The sequence below is a fragment of the Aedes albopictus genome, unplaced genomic scaffold (genome assembly GCF_035046485.1).
Source record: "Aedes albopictus strain Foshan unplaced genomic scaffold, AalbF5 HiC_scaffold_31, whole genome shotgun sequence".
NCBI lineage: Eukaryota > Metazoa > Arthropoda > Insecta > Diptera > Culicidae > Aedes > Aedes albopictus.
Genome location: NW_026917101.1, coordinates 41,030 through 55,102, shown reverse-complemented (window position 1 = coordinate 55,102; position 14,073 = coordinate 41,030). Strand labels below are relative to the sequence as shown.

General features: G+C 46.8%; 6 protein-coding genes across 6 annotated transcripts; 3 read left to right on the top strand and 3 right to left on the bottom strand.

The window, feature by feature from the left end:
* The first annotated feature begins 893 nt into the window (after nt 1-893).
* LOC109404569 (histone H1-like) lies at nt 894-1,719 on the top strand. Its single transcript, XM_019677467.4, has one exon. It carries the CDS (start codon nt 955-957, stop codon nt 1,633-1,635), a length of 681 nt encoding a protein of 226 aa, XP_019533012.1. The 5' UTR covers nt 894-954; the 3' UTR covers nt 1,636-1,719.
* A 3,016-nt stretch (nt 1,720-4,735) lies between these two features.
* On the bottom strand, nt 4,736-5,113 carry LOC134284588 (histone H4). The gene has a single exon (XM_062843571.1). The coding sequence runs from the start codon at nt 5,055-5,057 to the stop codon at nt 4,746-4,748; it is 312 nt and encodes a 103-aa protein (XP_062699555.1). The 5' UTR covers nt 5,058-5,113; the 3' UTR covers nt 4,736-4,745.
* A 1,443-nt stretch (nt 5,114-6,556) lies between these two features.
* Nucleotides 6,557-7,039, bottom strand: LOC109404520 (histone H2A). Its single transcript, XM_019677419.3, has one exon. The coding sequence runs from the start codon at nt 6,955-6,957 to the stop codon at nt 6,583-6,585; it is 375 nt and encodes a 124-aa protein (XP_019532964.1). The 5' UTR covers nt 6,958-7,039; the 3' UTR covers nt 6,557-6,582.
* A 143-nt stretch (nt 7,040-7,182) lies between these two features.
* Nucleotides 7,183-7,635, top strand: LOC109404521 (histone H2B). Its single transcript, XM_029879051.2, has one exon. The coding sequence runs from the start codon at nt 7,235-7,237 to the stop codon at nt 7,607-7,609; it is 375 nt and encodes a 124-aa protein (XP_029734911.1). The 5' UTR covers nt 7,183-7,234; the 3' UTR covers nt 7,610-7,635.
* A 1,736-nt stretch (nt 7,636-9,371) lies between these two features.
* LOC134284562 (histone H1-like) lies at nt 9,372-11,288 on the top strand. The gene has a single exon (XM_062843546.1). It carries the CDS (start codon nt 9,433-9,435, stop codon nt 10,111-10,113), a length of 681 nt encoding a protein of 226 aa, XP_062699530.1. The 5' UTR covers nt 9,372-9,432; the 3' UTR covers nt 10,114-11,288.
* Nucleotides 11,289-13,213: 1,925 nt separating this feature from the next.
* LOC134284591 (histone H4) lies at nt 13,214-13,591 on the bottom strand. The gene has a single exon (XM_062843574.1). It carries the CDS (start codon nt 13,533-13,535, stop codon nt 13,224-13,226), a length of 312 nt encoding a protein of 103 aa, XP_062699558.1. The 5' UTR covers nt 13,536-13,591; the 3' UTR covers nt 13,214-13,223.
* Between the last annotated feature and the right edge of the window lie 482 nt (nt 13,592-14,073).

Sequence of the window (14,073 nt, the reverse complement as noted above, 5' to 3'; positions counted from 1 at the left end):
CAAGCTAACAACTCGATGGACTTGTGATAGATTCGCACTACTGGGCAGATTTTCGTGATTTTTGGCTGCTGTTAGGTGTATAATGTATTCAAATTTGTTTCCGCAAGATCCTGATGTGAAACTAACTCTAGATCTGTGATAACATCTAATATTACCCTTTTAAATCGTGCTCATTGCTGCGGCATCAAAGACTGGGACAAAGTACTGGTCTGCTTCGGTCAACTACAGCTGGGACTGCTACCTAGGCGGGAAATGATGTTTTCTGTTAGCATGCGTTTAGGTCGTAGAACTTTTGTACATAAACTAAATGTGCGTAAACCGACGGAGTTGTCCGATTGGAGTACAGCGAAGCACTAGTTTGAAGCATCATTTACGGAAAAATTTCATAAAACGGTATTGCCCAAAGTTTCCCCAAAACCAAGCACGCAGCAACGCGTACTAGCACCGGGAAGGACTTTGTTTTAGAGCCATTTCTAAGGCATTACCGGACCGAATACTTGCTCGGTATGGATGTCGCTGAATAGAGTAACTATTGGGCTTTTGAAATTCACTACCGACATGGACGATGACATTGTTTCAATAGCAACTATTGACTGTTTTGTCGGGTGAACCCACATCATATGACTCACGGGTGCTGCTAGGACACGTTTTTGCCAAGCTATTTCTGACATGGAACCCCAACAGCAATGTTGTGCCACTAGCTAGACTCATGTGCTTGTTAACTGTACAGAAAAGTTATTCAACTATTGCTCCCAGTAAATGTAAAATAGCGTTTTAGAAACATGTTACCAAAAAATTAGACAATATTTTGCGAACACTCAATAAGTGAACGATCATGTCTGCATCCCTAACACAGACATCATTATCGAACATCGCACTGTTGTCGGATTTACCTTCATTCAATCGTTTACACCAACGTGTCAGTGTCGCTGTACCTACTACCAACCAACCGCAATGTCTGAAGTTGCCGCCGAAGCCGCTGCCGCAGCTCCTGCTGCCTCGCCAGCCAAGGCCAAGAAGCCAAGGGCCCCTAAGGGACAGGGCAAGCCGAAGAAGCCATCGACCCATCCTCCAGTGAACGATATGGTTGTTGCTGCTATCAAAACCCTGAAGGAGCGCAACGGATCGTCCCTGCAGGCCATCAAGAAGTACATCGCTGCCAACTACAAGTGCGATGTCGCCAAGCTGGCCCCATTCCTCAAGAAGGCCTTGAAGAACGGTGTCGAGAAGGGCAAGTTTGTCCAAACCAAAGGAACTGGCGCATCCGGATCGTTCAAGCTGAAGGCTGAGGCCAAGAAGGCCGCCGGCGAGAAAAAGCCCAAGAAGGCCGGTGAGAAGAAAGCCAAGAAGGCTACCGGTGAGAAGAAGAAGGCTGCCAAGAAACCAGCTGGGGAAAAGAAAGCCAAGAAGCCAGCCGGCGAGAAGAAAGCCAAGAAACCAGCTGCAGCGAAAAAAGCCAAAGCTGCCGGTGCAAAGGCCGCCAAAAAGGCCGGAGGTGTGAAGAAGGCCGCTGCCCCGAAACAAAAGGCCACCAAGCCATCCAAGACCGCCGCAAAGAAGCCAAAGACCCCGAAACCGAAGAAGGCCGCCCCCGCCAAGAAAGCTGCCGCGAAGAAAACCGCCGCCAAGAAGTAATCTGGCGATTTTCGGAACCATCAGTCGTCATACTGCGAAACAGTATCCCACTTTCAAATCAGTCCTTTTCAGGACTACCATCTTAGATCTTACCAAAGAGTTAAAAGTTGAAATGGTTTCCTATCATCCAATGCCAGGTCATACGTTTCCTAGAATACTGCTAGGTGCAATTCTCAAATAGGCCGGTCAGCTCGGCATGATTGAGTGTTGCCTTTTCGCTGCCGCCGAGCTTCCAGAGTGAAACTCTCGAATCTTTGCACCGTGTTGGTGTAGTTAAGGTTAATTGAAAATGACTGCAACTTCCCTGCAGATTGATTGGTTGGTGAAATTCCTGTTACTACCCGGTTGACATAGAGCAAGTCACCTGGAAGGCTGCACTTGAAATGATGAAATTCACAAACACCAATCGTGAGAAGCACTAATTGTCACGATACAGCCATTTCTGTCTTCGCGCTTCGATATAACGTGCATTTTACCCTCGATATACGTACACCAAAATTTGTCTCAATGTGCACTTATTCTGGGTAGCATGGCTAAAGCTGCAATCGCATTTGGGGTGATTTTATCGTTTATCTGGAGATCATTACTGGGAAAGTTAGAACTTTTCATCGAAGCAAAATGTACGTTATAAACAGAATTTCCCGACTGGAAAAGGAATTGAATCCGCCGTCTCCGGGTTGGCGATCGAAAACCCTATCCCCTAGGCTAACCGGAGACCCCAATCTCACTTTCGATCGCCAACCAGTTCCCCACTCATCGGACAGAACTGCAATTCTGACCGAGGATTTCAAACGTTTAACCCAGTGTGCCTACTGACAGCCCTCTGAAAATCTTAGATCTACGCGCCCTTGGTACAATGAAAGCACAGGATGCACAAGTTCTTCGCAGTTTTACACATACCTCAATAGTGAACGGCTTGCTGATCCCAGTTTAGGGCACTGCCGGCCGGGTGGGTTAAACAGGCGACAACACTCCGCGACACACGCGATTCAACACCCGGGCACAAGAACAAAACAAACTATTTACAATGGACACATTCACGCTGTGTGCATGACCACTGTACTTCCGGCGGCAGTCTTCCGCTATAGGTTCAAATTTTGAACGATGAATCAAACTGGCACTCCCGCAACGGAGACGCGACACTCAGCTAGACGGACACCGAACTGAACTGACTACCTACACCGAGGAAAAATTCTACTCAGTCCCTGCGTTATTCCTAATTCTGTTTTCGTTAAGTTTTAGCTGACCGAGTAGAATTTTTTCTCGGTGTATCACGACTAAGAAATTGCGCACGGTAAAACAACGTGACACAAAATTGAGAATGGATTTTCTCAGCCCGTTTGAGCTTCATGTTTAGTAAACTGCCAAATCTCGATCCGTGGTGAGAACCGGCGAGACATTCTCCCAAGGGGAGTGAGAATGAACGAACGCGTGTAACACGATTTGGAGTGTATACAAGGGCCCATATAGCCGAGGCGGCAAATGCACGGGTATTCAGCATGACCATGCTGAGGGTGACGGGTTCGATTCCCGGTCGGTCCAGGATCTTTTCGTAAAGGAAATTTCCTTGACTTCCTTGGGCATAGAGTATCTTCGTGCCTGCCACACGATACACATGCAAAATGGTCATTGGCAGAGGAAGCTCTCAGTTAATAACTGTGGAAGTGCTCATAGAACACTAAGCTGAGAAGCAGGCTTTGTCCCAGTGAGGACGTTACGCCAAGAAGAGGAGGAGGACGAATAACACGCTCAATTGTGTGTGGCTTTGTTTCACCGTGTGAGTGCCGCAGAGCACTCACCGCCGCTGCGTTTCGGCACGCATGGTGGGCAAGCTGTGAAAATTGTTGGCCAACATGGCAGCTTATATTTCGGATGGCAGGATACCGAGCTGTGCAAGACAACGCAGTTTTCTTGCTCTAAGTCACAAAACCGTCATTGAAAATAATTGCACTGTTATCCAGATAGTGAGTAGAGTAGAATTTTTATTAGCATTGGTTGTGGTTTTAGCGAGACTAAAATCTGCGTTTGAGTTTTTGATAAACGACGATGGTTTGTTTCCTCTCAATTGGCGATTAAAAGTAGAGATTATGTCGTGAAAATTTGGAAGTTTGAAAGGGAAATACCAGTTCCCCATCAGTTGATTCGTCAATTTTTTGGTAAATTTATCGATAAATTGATTTTTTCTACCCCGATCCTACATTAAATTTTATCTGGAACGACTCAATCACTAAAATACGAAATGGGATTTCACTAAACTTAACCTCACTTTAGGAGGCCAGGTTCTGCATATAACCTTGTACGCCACGCTGTAATCGAGAATTTTAACTCTCCTTTCCCTCCTCCGTACTTTTGCATTGCTTGAGCTCGAGCGTGGCGTACTTTATGGATGGCCCCTAAATAATTGACATGCTGCTTTGAAGTCCGGGATAGGGATACATTCACTTCCAAGCGTACAGTCACGAACGTATGGTACACGCCATTGAAATCCCGGGTAGGGATGCATACATCCATGATTTATTGCTATACAGTTTACCGGTTCTACCGACGCTTGGCGTTGGGCGACATTGCAACCATTGTTAACAATCAAGTTCTTCGAAACATACATATTGGATGTGGGAAATATTAAACAAAACTGTCATCTTCAAGACTGGAGTTTTCCTTGCCTTGATAAGTATGATTTGAGCTGCCTACGTGCATAACATGTATAAGCGACGCTCTGGAAGTATGGGGACGTGTTTGCTTAGCTTTTCAATTCGAGCTTTTCCAACTCGAAGCGGAGCATTTTTGGCTGGCCAAATTCCGATACGGAGGCAAGCGCTTCTGGTTCCCAGGTTTCATTTTAATTTTACTTACTTATCGTCGTGTTCAGCTTTCCGGTGCTACGGTGCACGAAAGATAGAATATCGAGAGGTTCCCAATGGAGGTACTATATACAAATTGGATGCACATATTTATATCATTACAATCTATCACTTCCGTTCTGAGGTCCATAGGCACGACATATTAGGTACTGTTGCTTTTTGGCGGTAGAAAACTGACTGTTTAACTCTTTTGTACACACGTTCGGTGGCCCTGAAAAGGGCCGTTTTTTGAGAGAAGAAACCTGTGATTTAACCTCCGAAACCGTACAGAGTGCGTCCCTGTCGCTTCAGGGCGTACACGACATCCATAGCGGTAACGGTTTTGCGCTTGGCGTGTTCAGTGTAGGTGACGGCATCACGGATGACGTTTTCCAGGAACACCTTCAGCACACCACGAGTTTCTTCGTAGATGAGACCGGAGATACGCTTGACTCCACCACGACGAGCCAGACGACGGATGGCGGGCTTGGTGATACCCTGGATGTTATCACGCAAAACCTTGCGATGACGCTTGGCGCCTCCTTTTCCGAGTCCTTTGCCTCCCTTGCCACGGCCAGTCATTTTGGATATTTACTTCTGTGTTCGACTACGGGTGTAACGAAACTGATGCCCTACGAAACTGATGCTGCCGCTTTTATACCTACTCGAGGGGTAACTTCTTCTTGCCATGCTTGCTTTTTCTATTCTTCTATGGCTTGTGATTGGTTGCCTGCGATGAACCAAGCATATAAAAGAGTACTACAAAAATTCGACCCTCATTCTTTCGCTTCGTTTCAACGTATTCGTTTGGATTGAAAACAATTTTCTTCATCTACGATGGCTCGTACCAAGCAGACTGCCCGTAAGTCTACCGGAGGAAAGGCCCCTCGCAAGCAGCTGGCCACCAAGGCCGCTCGCAAGAGTGCCCCTGCCACCGGAGGAGTCAAGAAGCCTCATCGTTATCGGCCAGGAACTGTCGCTCTGCGTGAAATCCGTCGTTACCAGAAATCCACTGAGCTGCTGATCCGCAAGCTCCCATTCCAGCGTCTGGTCCGTGAAATCGCTCAGGACTTCAAGACTGACCTGCGCTTCCAGAGCTCAGCCGTCATGGCCCTGCAGGAAGCTAGCGAGGCCTACCTGGTTGGTCTGTTTGAAGATACCAACCTGTGTGCCATCCATGCCAAGCGTGTCACTATCATGCCCAAGGACATCCAGCTGGCTCGTCGCATCCGTGGAGAACGCGCTTAAATTTGGTCTTGTGTTATTAATCACTTTCAAAACGGCCCTTTTCAGGGCCACCGAAAACGTTTCACAAAAGAGTTTCACGAAAATTTCCTACGATAATAAGCCCCGGTATAGCCCTCACTATTATTTCGAACCTTTGAACATTTCCGCGCCAGCAGTGACGGTCCACCAAATTGCCAGTTACATTTTTCGTCCAAACGCCGACTGCAGGTAACGGCATTTTCGGGCCCGTTCACATAGCACATGGCTGGATCGATAGGTAAAAACAACAAACTGCAGCAATTTTCTGACAACCACGTTCGATAGATTTACGTAATGACAAAGACAAACTTACCGCGGGGTACAGACTGAGTCGATTTCGATTATTTTTATCGAAAATTCAACTATGTACGAGTCCTGATATTTTGATATTTTGACTGGATAACGTCCGTCAGCAAGATATGGGGGATAGAATTTCGAAAATCGAAAATTAAGCATATAACGAAGGGTGGTTAGGTTTCAATCGCTAATAAATCCATCATTTTCAGATGAGTGTTTCAATCAATCAGATTTTTTACTTCTTTCCACAACGATGAAAAACTAAACCGAATAGCAGTGAACGAAATTTAAAAACCATCACAAAACATTGACTTTATTTTTTTTTTTTCGGATCTTCCTCGGGATGTACTGCTTCTGCAGGTTCCTGAAATAAAAATCGTACCATTTCCAAAGCATTCGCACATTCAGAGCACTGCAAGGTAGGTAGTTTTGCAGCGAACAAATCATTCCAAAACAACTCTCTATCAGGAAAATGAATATTGTCGTCCTGAAAAGGACGGTTTTTGGTTTGATGCACACGGTCTTCGATCGAGCGGGAAGAGATTTATGCCTTCTTTTCGGTCTTCTTGGGCAACAGAACAGCCTGGATGTTTGGCAAGACACCACCCTGGGCGATGGTAACGCCAGACAGCAGTTTGTTCAATTCTTCGTCGTTGCGGATGGCCAACTGCAGATGACGGGGAATGATTCTGGTCTTCTTGTTGTCACGAGCAGCGTTTCCTGCCAACTCGAGGACTTCAGCAGCCAGATATTCCATCACGGCAGCCAAGTACACTGGGGCACCAGCGCCGACACGCTCGGCATAGTTGCCCTTCCTGAGCAGACGGTGGATACGGCCGACTGGGAACTGCAGTCCAGCACGGTTGGAACGGGACTTTGCCTTTCCCTTAACTTTGCCTCCTTTGCCGCGGCCAGACATCGTGAGATAGATTCGAGTTTTACTAACGAAGAAACGTTCACAAAGCGTACGTAAGCTGTACTGATGGCGAACCAACGGATCGGCAGGCTATTTTATACCCGCATAGCACTGCGCTACACCAACACTAGGGAGGGAAAAGCGAAACGAATAAAATGACAAACAAACCAAAGGGGCGGAACATCGCTTGCTATTCTACGGGTATAAAAGAGAACCGATTGGCTCGGTGGGCATCAGTTTCTGTTTCCTTTTGGATCGAAAACAACCTCACCGTAGCACGATGGCACCGAAAACCAGCGGAAAGGCCGCCAAGAAATCCGGCAAGGCCCAGAAGAACATTGTCAAGGGCGACAAGAAGAAGAAGAAGCAGCGCAGGAAGGAGAGCTACGCTATCTACATCTACAAGGTGTTGAAGCAAGTCCACCCGGACACTGGCGTCTCGTCGAAGGCTATGAGCATCATGAACAGCTTCGTCAACGACATCTTCGAACGCATTGCCGCCGAAGCCTCTCGTCTGGCTCACTACAACAAGCGCTCGACCATTACCTCTCGCGAAATCCAAACCGCCGTCCGTCTTCTGCTCCCAGGAGAGTTGGCCAAGCACGCCGTTTCCGAAGGAACCAAGGCCGTCACCAAGTACACCAGCTCCAAGTAAATGACGACCGTCCGGGAATTATCGCATCAAACCAAAAGGCCCTTTTCAGGGCCACTATATCATTCTCGAAAAGAGTTAACTAGGAAATAATGACCTGCCAAACCAACTGCAACACTTACGACTCAAACCTGTAGGACCTTATGGCCATTTCCGATGTACCCAATGGTAACATTCATACTAACCTCTAGTGTGGGCCCCGAATATGGCGACCGTGCCTCGATGATGTACTGCCACTTTGGCTCTGACTGACTGTAGTTACTGACTTTCTCTCAGATTGGTTGTTTCACGAAAAGTATCACCGTACCAACTGTGGTGCTGCCACCAGAGTTTACATACAATCGTATAAGCGTAGTTTTAGTCACCTAGCTAGATGAGTGAGCATAGCATAGAGTGGTGGGTACGACTGCTATCGATTACACGTCGGGGTGCGTTTGCTTGATTTCAAGTTTCTGAAAATTCACCAATAATTAATCGTTGCTACAATCGGGTGCGTGCGACACACAAGATTGGCTTCAAGTATCCAACTGCAGTAGGCGTCGTTTTTGTTTTCATTTTCACCCTGGAATTGGCCAGGCAAACTTGTCAGCTCTACATTTTCGGAACGCCTTTGAGATGAATCCATCGGACCGAGCATGTCTAGCCTGTGTCGTCCGGTGGTTTAGGTCAGTCAAATCATAGCTTTTGCACCATCGGAGAACAGATGCAGTGCGTCAGTTTTTGTTCGTTAGTTTCGATTACATCCAGACTGAACTTGAACCGACTAGGCCGGAATTAAAGGGTGCAAACACTTACTACATTCATTCAAATTCAGATTGAATTTGAACTCCAACGACGGCTCTAATAACTCTCAATGTTGATCGTACATCAAACAAGCTAACAACTCGATGGACTTGTGATAGATTCGCACTACTGGGCAGATTTTCGTGATTTTTGGCTGCTGTTAGGTGTATAATGTATTCAAATTTGTTTCCGCAAGATCCTGATGTGAAACTAACTCTAGATCTGTGATAACATCTAATATTACCCTTTTAAATCGTGCTCATTGCTGCGGCATCAAAGACTGGGACAAAGTACTGGTCTGCTTCGGTCAACTACAGCTGGGACTGCTACCTAGGCGGGAAATGATGTTTTCTGTTAGCATGCGTTTAGGTCGTAGAACTTTTGTACATAAACTAAATGTGCGTAAACCGACGGAGTTGTCCGATTGGAGTACAGCGAAGCACTAGTTTGAAGCATCATTTACGGAAAAATTTCATAAAACGGTATTGCCCAAAGTTTCCCCAAAACCAAGCACGCAGCAACGCGTACTAGCACCGGGAAGGACTTTGTTTTAGAGCCATTTCTAAGGCATTACCGGACCGAATACTTGCTCGGTATGGATGTCGCTGAATAGAGTAACTATTGGGCTTTTGAAATTCACTACCGACATGGACGATGACATTGTTTCAATAGCAACTATTGACTGTTTTGTCGGGTGAACCCACATCATATGACTCACGGGTGCTGCTAGGACACGTTTTTGCCAAGCTATTTCTGACATGGAACCCCAACAGCAATGTTGTGCCACTAGCTAGACTCATGTGCTTGTTAACTGTACAGAAAAGTTATTCAACTATTGCTCCCAGTAAATGTAAAATAGCGTTTTAGAAACATGTTACCAAAAAATTAGACAATATTTTGCGAACACTCAATAAGTGAACGATCATGTCTGCATCCCTAACACAGACATCATTATCGAACATCGCACTGTTGTCGGATTTACCTTCATTCAATCGTTTACACCAACGTGTCAGTGTCGCTGTACCTACTACCAACCAACCGCAATGTCTGAAGTTGCCGCCGAAGCCGCTGCCGCAGCTCCTGCTGCCTCGCCAGCCAAGGCCAAGAAGCCAAGGGCCCCTAAGGGACAGGGCAAGCCGAAGAAGCCATCGACCCATCCTCCAGTGAACGATATGGTTGTTGCTGCTATCGAAACCCTGAAGGAGCGCAACGGATCGTCCCTGCAGGCCATCAAGAAGTACATCGCTGCCAACTACAAGTGCGATGTCGCCAAGCTGGCCCCATTCCTCAAGAAGGCCTTGAAGAACGGTGTCGAGAAGGGCAAGTTTGTCCAAACCAAAGGAACTGGCGCATCCGGATCGTTCAAGCTGAAGGCTGAGGCCAAGAAGGCCGCCGGCGAGAAAAAGCCCAAGAAGGCCGGTGAGAAGAAAGCCAAGAAGGCTACCGGTGAGAAGAAGAAGGCTGCCAAGAAACCAGCTGGGGAAAAGAAAGCCAAGAAGCCAGCCGGCGAGAAGAAAGCCAAGAAACCAGCTGCAGCGAAAAAAGCCAAAGCTGCCGGTGCAAAGGCCGCCAAAAAGGCCGGAGGTGTGAAGAAGGCCGCTGCCCCGAAACAAAAGGCCACCAAGCCATCCAAGACCGCCGCAAAGAAGCCAAAGACCCCGAAACCGAAGAAGGCCGCCCCCGCCAAGAAAGCTGCCGCGAAGAAAACCGCCGCCAAGAAGTAATCTGGCGATTTTCGGAACCATCAGTCGTCATACTGCGAAACAGTATCCCACTTTCAAATCAGTCCTTTTCAGGACTACCATCTTAGATCTTACCAAAGAGTTAAAAGTTGAAATGGTTTCCTATCATCCAATGCCAGGTCATACGTTTCCTAGAATACTGCTAGGTGCAATTCTCAAATAGGCCGGTCAGCTCGGCATGATTGAGTGTTGCCTTTTCGCTGCCGCCGAGCTTCCAGAGTGAAACTCTCGAATCTTTGCACCGTGTTGGTGTAGTTAAGGTTAATTGAAAATGACTGCAACTTCCCTGCAGATTGATTGGTTGGTGAAATTCCTGTTACTACCCGGTTGACATAGAGCAAGTCACCTGGAAGGCTGCACTTGAAATGATGAAATTCACAAACACCAATCGTGAGAAGCACTAATTGTCACGATACAGCCATTTCTGTCTTCGCGCTTCGATATAACGTGCATTTTACCCTCGATATACGTACACCAAAATTTGTCTCAATGTGCACTTATTCTGGGTAGCATGGCTAAAGCTGCAATCGCATTTGGGGTGATTTTATCGTTTATCTGGAGATCATTACTGGGAAAGTTAGAACTTTTCATCGAAGCAAAATGTACGTTATAAACAGAATTTCCCGACTGGAAAAGGAATTGAATCCGCCGTCTCCGGGTTGGCGATCGAAAACCCTATCCCCTAGGCTAACCGGAGACCCCAATCTCACTTTCGATCGCCAACCAGTTCCCCACTCATCGGACAGAACTGCAATTCTGACCGAGGATTTCAAACGTTTAACCCAGTGTGCCTACTGACAGCCCTCTGAAAATCTTAGATCTACACGCCCTTGGTACAATGAAAGCACAGGATGCACAAGTTCTTCGCAGTTTTACACATACCTCAATAGTGAACGGCTTGCTGATCCCAGTTTAGGGCACTGCCGGCCGGGTGGGTTAAACAGGCGACAACACTCCGCGACACACGCGATTCAACACCCGGGCACAAGAACAAAACAAACTATTTACAATGGACACATTCACGCTGTGTGCATGACCACTGTACTTCCGGCGGCAGTCTTCCGCTATAGGTTCAAATTTTGAACGATGAATCAAACTGGCACTCCCGCAACGGAGACGCGACACTCAGCTAGACGGACACCGAACTGAACTGACTACCTACACCGAGGAAAAATTCTACTCAGTCCCTGCGTTATTCCTAATTCTGTTTTCGTTAAGTTTTAGCTGACCGAGTAGAATTTTTTCTCGGTGTATCACGACTAAGAAATTGCGCACGGTAAAACAACGTGACACAAAATTGAGAATGGATTTTCTCAGCCCGTTTGAGCTTCATGTTTAGTAAACTGCCAAATCTCGATCCGTGGTGAGAACCGGCGAGACATTCTCCCAAGGGGAGTGAGAATGAACGAACGCGTGTAACACGATTTGGATTGTATACAAGGGCCCATATAGCCGAGGCGGCAAATGCACGGGTATTCAGCATGACCATGCTGAGGGTGACGGGTTCGATTCCCGGTCGGTCCAGGATCTTTTCGTAAAGGAAATTTCCTTGACTTCCTTGGGCATAGAGTATCTTCGTGCCTGCCACACGATACACATGCAAAATGGTCATTGGCAGAGGAAGCTCTCAGTTAATAACTGTGGAAGTGCTCATAGAACACTAAGCTGAGAAGCAGGCTTTGTCCCAGTGAGGACGTTACGCCAAGAAGAGGAGGAGGACGAATAACACGCTCAATTGTGTGTGGCTTTGTTTCACCGTGTGAGTGCCGCAGAGCACTCACCGCCGCTGCGTTTCGGCACGCATGGTGGGCAAGCTGTGAAAATTGTTGGCCAACATGGCAGCTTATATTTCGGATGGCAGGATACCGAGCTGTGCAAGACAACGCAGTTTTCTTGCTCTAAGTCACAAAACCGTCATTGAAAATAATTGCACTGTTATCCAGATAGTGAGTAGAGTAGAATTTTTATTAGCATTGGTTGTGGTTTTAGCGAGACTAAAATCTGCGTTTGAGTTTTTGATAAACGACGATGGTTTGTTTCCTCTCAATTGGCGATTAAAAGTAGAGATTATGTCGTGAAAATTTGGAAGTTTGAAAGGGAAATACCAGTTCCCCATCAGTTGATTCGTCAATTTTTTGGTAAATTTATCGATAAATTGATTTTTTCTACCCCGATCCTACATTAAATTTTATCTGGAACGACTCAATCACTAAAATACGAAATGGGATTTCACTAAACTTAACCTCACTTTAGGAGGCCAGGTTCTGCATATAACCTTGTACGCCACGCTGTAATCGAGAATTTTAACTCTCCTTTCCCTCCTCCGTACTTTTGCATTGCTTGAGCTCGAGCGTGGCGTACTTTATGGATGGCCCCTAAATAATTGACATGCTGCTTTGAAGTCCGGGATAGGGATTCATTCACTTCCAAGCGTACAGTCACGAACGTATGGTACACGCCATTGAAATCCCGGGTAGGGATGCATACATCCATGATTTATTGCTATACAGTTTACCGGTTCTACCGACGCTTGGCGTTGGGCGACATTGCAACCATTGTTAACAATCAAGTTCTTCGAAACATACATATTGGATGTGGGAAATATTAAACAAAACTGTCATCTTCAAGACTGGAGTTTTCCTTGCCTTGATAAGTATGATTTGAGCTGCCTACGTGCATAACATGTATAAGCGACGCTCTGGAAGTATGGGGACGTGTTTGCTTAGCTTTTCAATTCGAGCTTTTCCAACTCGAAGCGGAGCATTTTTGGCTGGCCAAATTCCGATACGGAGGCAAGCGCTTCTGGTTCCCAGGTTTCATTTTAATTTTACTTACTTATCGTCGTGTTCAGCTTTCCGGTGCTACGGTGCACGAAAGATAGAATATCGAGAGGTTCCCAATGGAGGTACTATATACAAATTGGATGCACATATTTATATCATTACAATCTATCACTTCCGTTCTGAGGTCCATAGGCACGACATATTAGGTACTGTTGCTTTTTGGCGGTAGAAAACTGACTGTTTAACTCTTTTGTACACACGTTCGGTGGCCCTGAAAAGGGCCGTTTTTTGAGAGAAGAAACCTGTGATTTAACCTCCGAAACCGTACAGAGTGCGTCCCTGTCGCTTCAGGGCGTACACGACATCCATAGCGGTAACGGTTTTGCGCTTGGCGTGTTCAGTGTAGGTGACGGCATCACGGATGACGTTTTCCAGGAACACCTTCAGCACACCACGAGTTTCTTCGTAGATGAGACCGGAGATACGCTTGACTCCACCACGACGAGCCAGACGACGGATGGCGGGCTTGGTGATACCCTGGATGTTATCACGCAAAACCTTGCGATGACGCTTGGCGCCTCCTTTTCCGAGTCCTTTGCCTCCCTTGCCACGGCCAGTCATTTTGGATATTTACTTCTGTGTTCGACTACGGGTGTAACGAAACTGATGCCCTACGAAACTGATGCTGCCGCTTTTATACCTACTCGAGGGGTAACTTCTTCTTGCCATGCTTGCTTTTTCTATTCTTCTATGGCTTGTGATTGGTTGCCTGCGATGAACCAAGCATATAAAAGAGTACTACAAAAATTCGACCCTCATTCTTTCGCTTCGTTTCAACGTATTCGTTTGGATTGAAAACAATTTTCTTCATCTACGATGGCTCGTACCAAGCAGACTGCCCGTAAGTCTACCGGAGGAAAGGCCCCTCGCAAGCAGCTGGCCACCAAGGCCGCTCGCAAGAGTGCCCCTGCCACCGGAGGAGTCAAGAAGCCTCATCGTTATCGGCCAGGAACTGTCGCTCTGCGTGAAATCCGTCGTTACCAGAAATCCACTGAGCTGCTGATCCGCAAGCTCCCATTCCAGCGTCTGGTCCGTGAAATCGCTCAGGACTTCAAGACTGACCTGCGCTTCCAGAGCTCAGCCGTCATGGCCCTGCAGG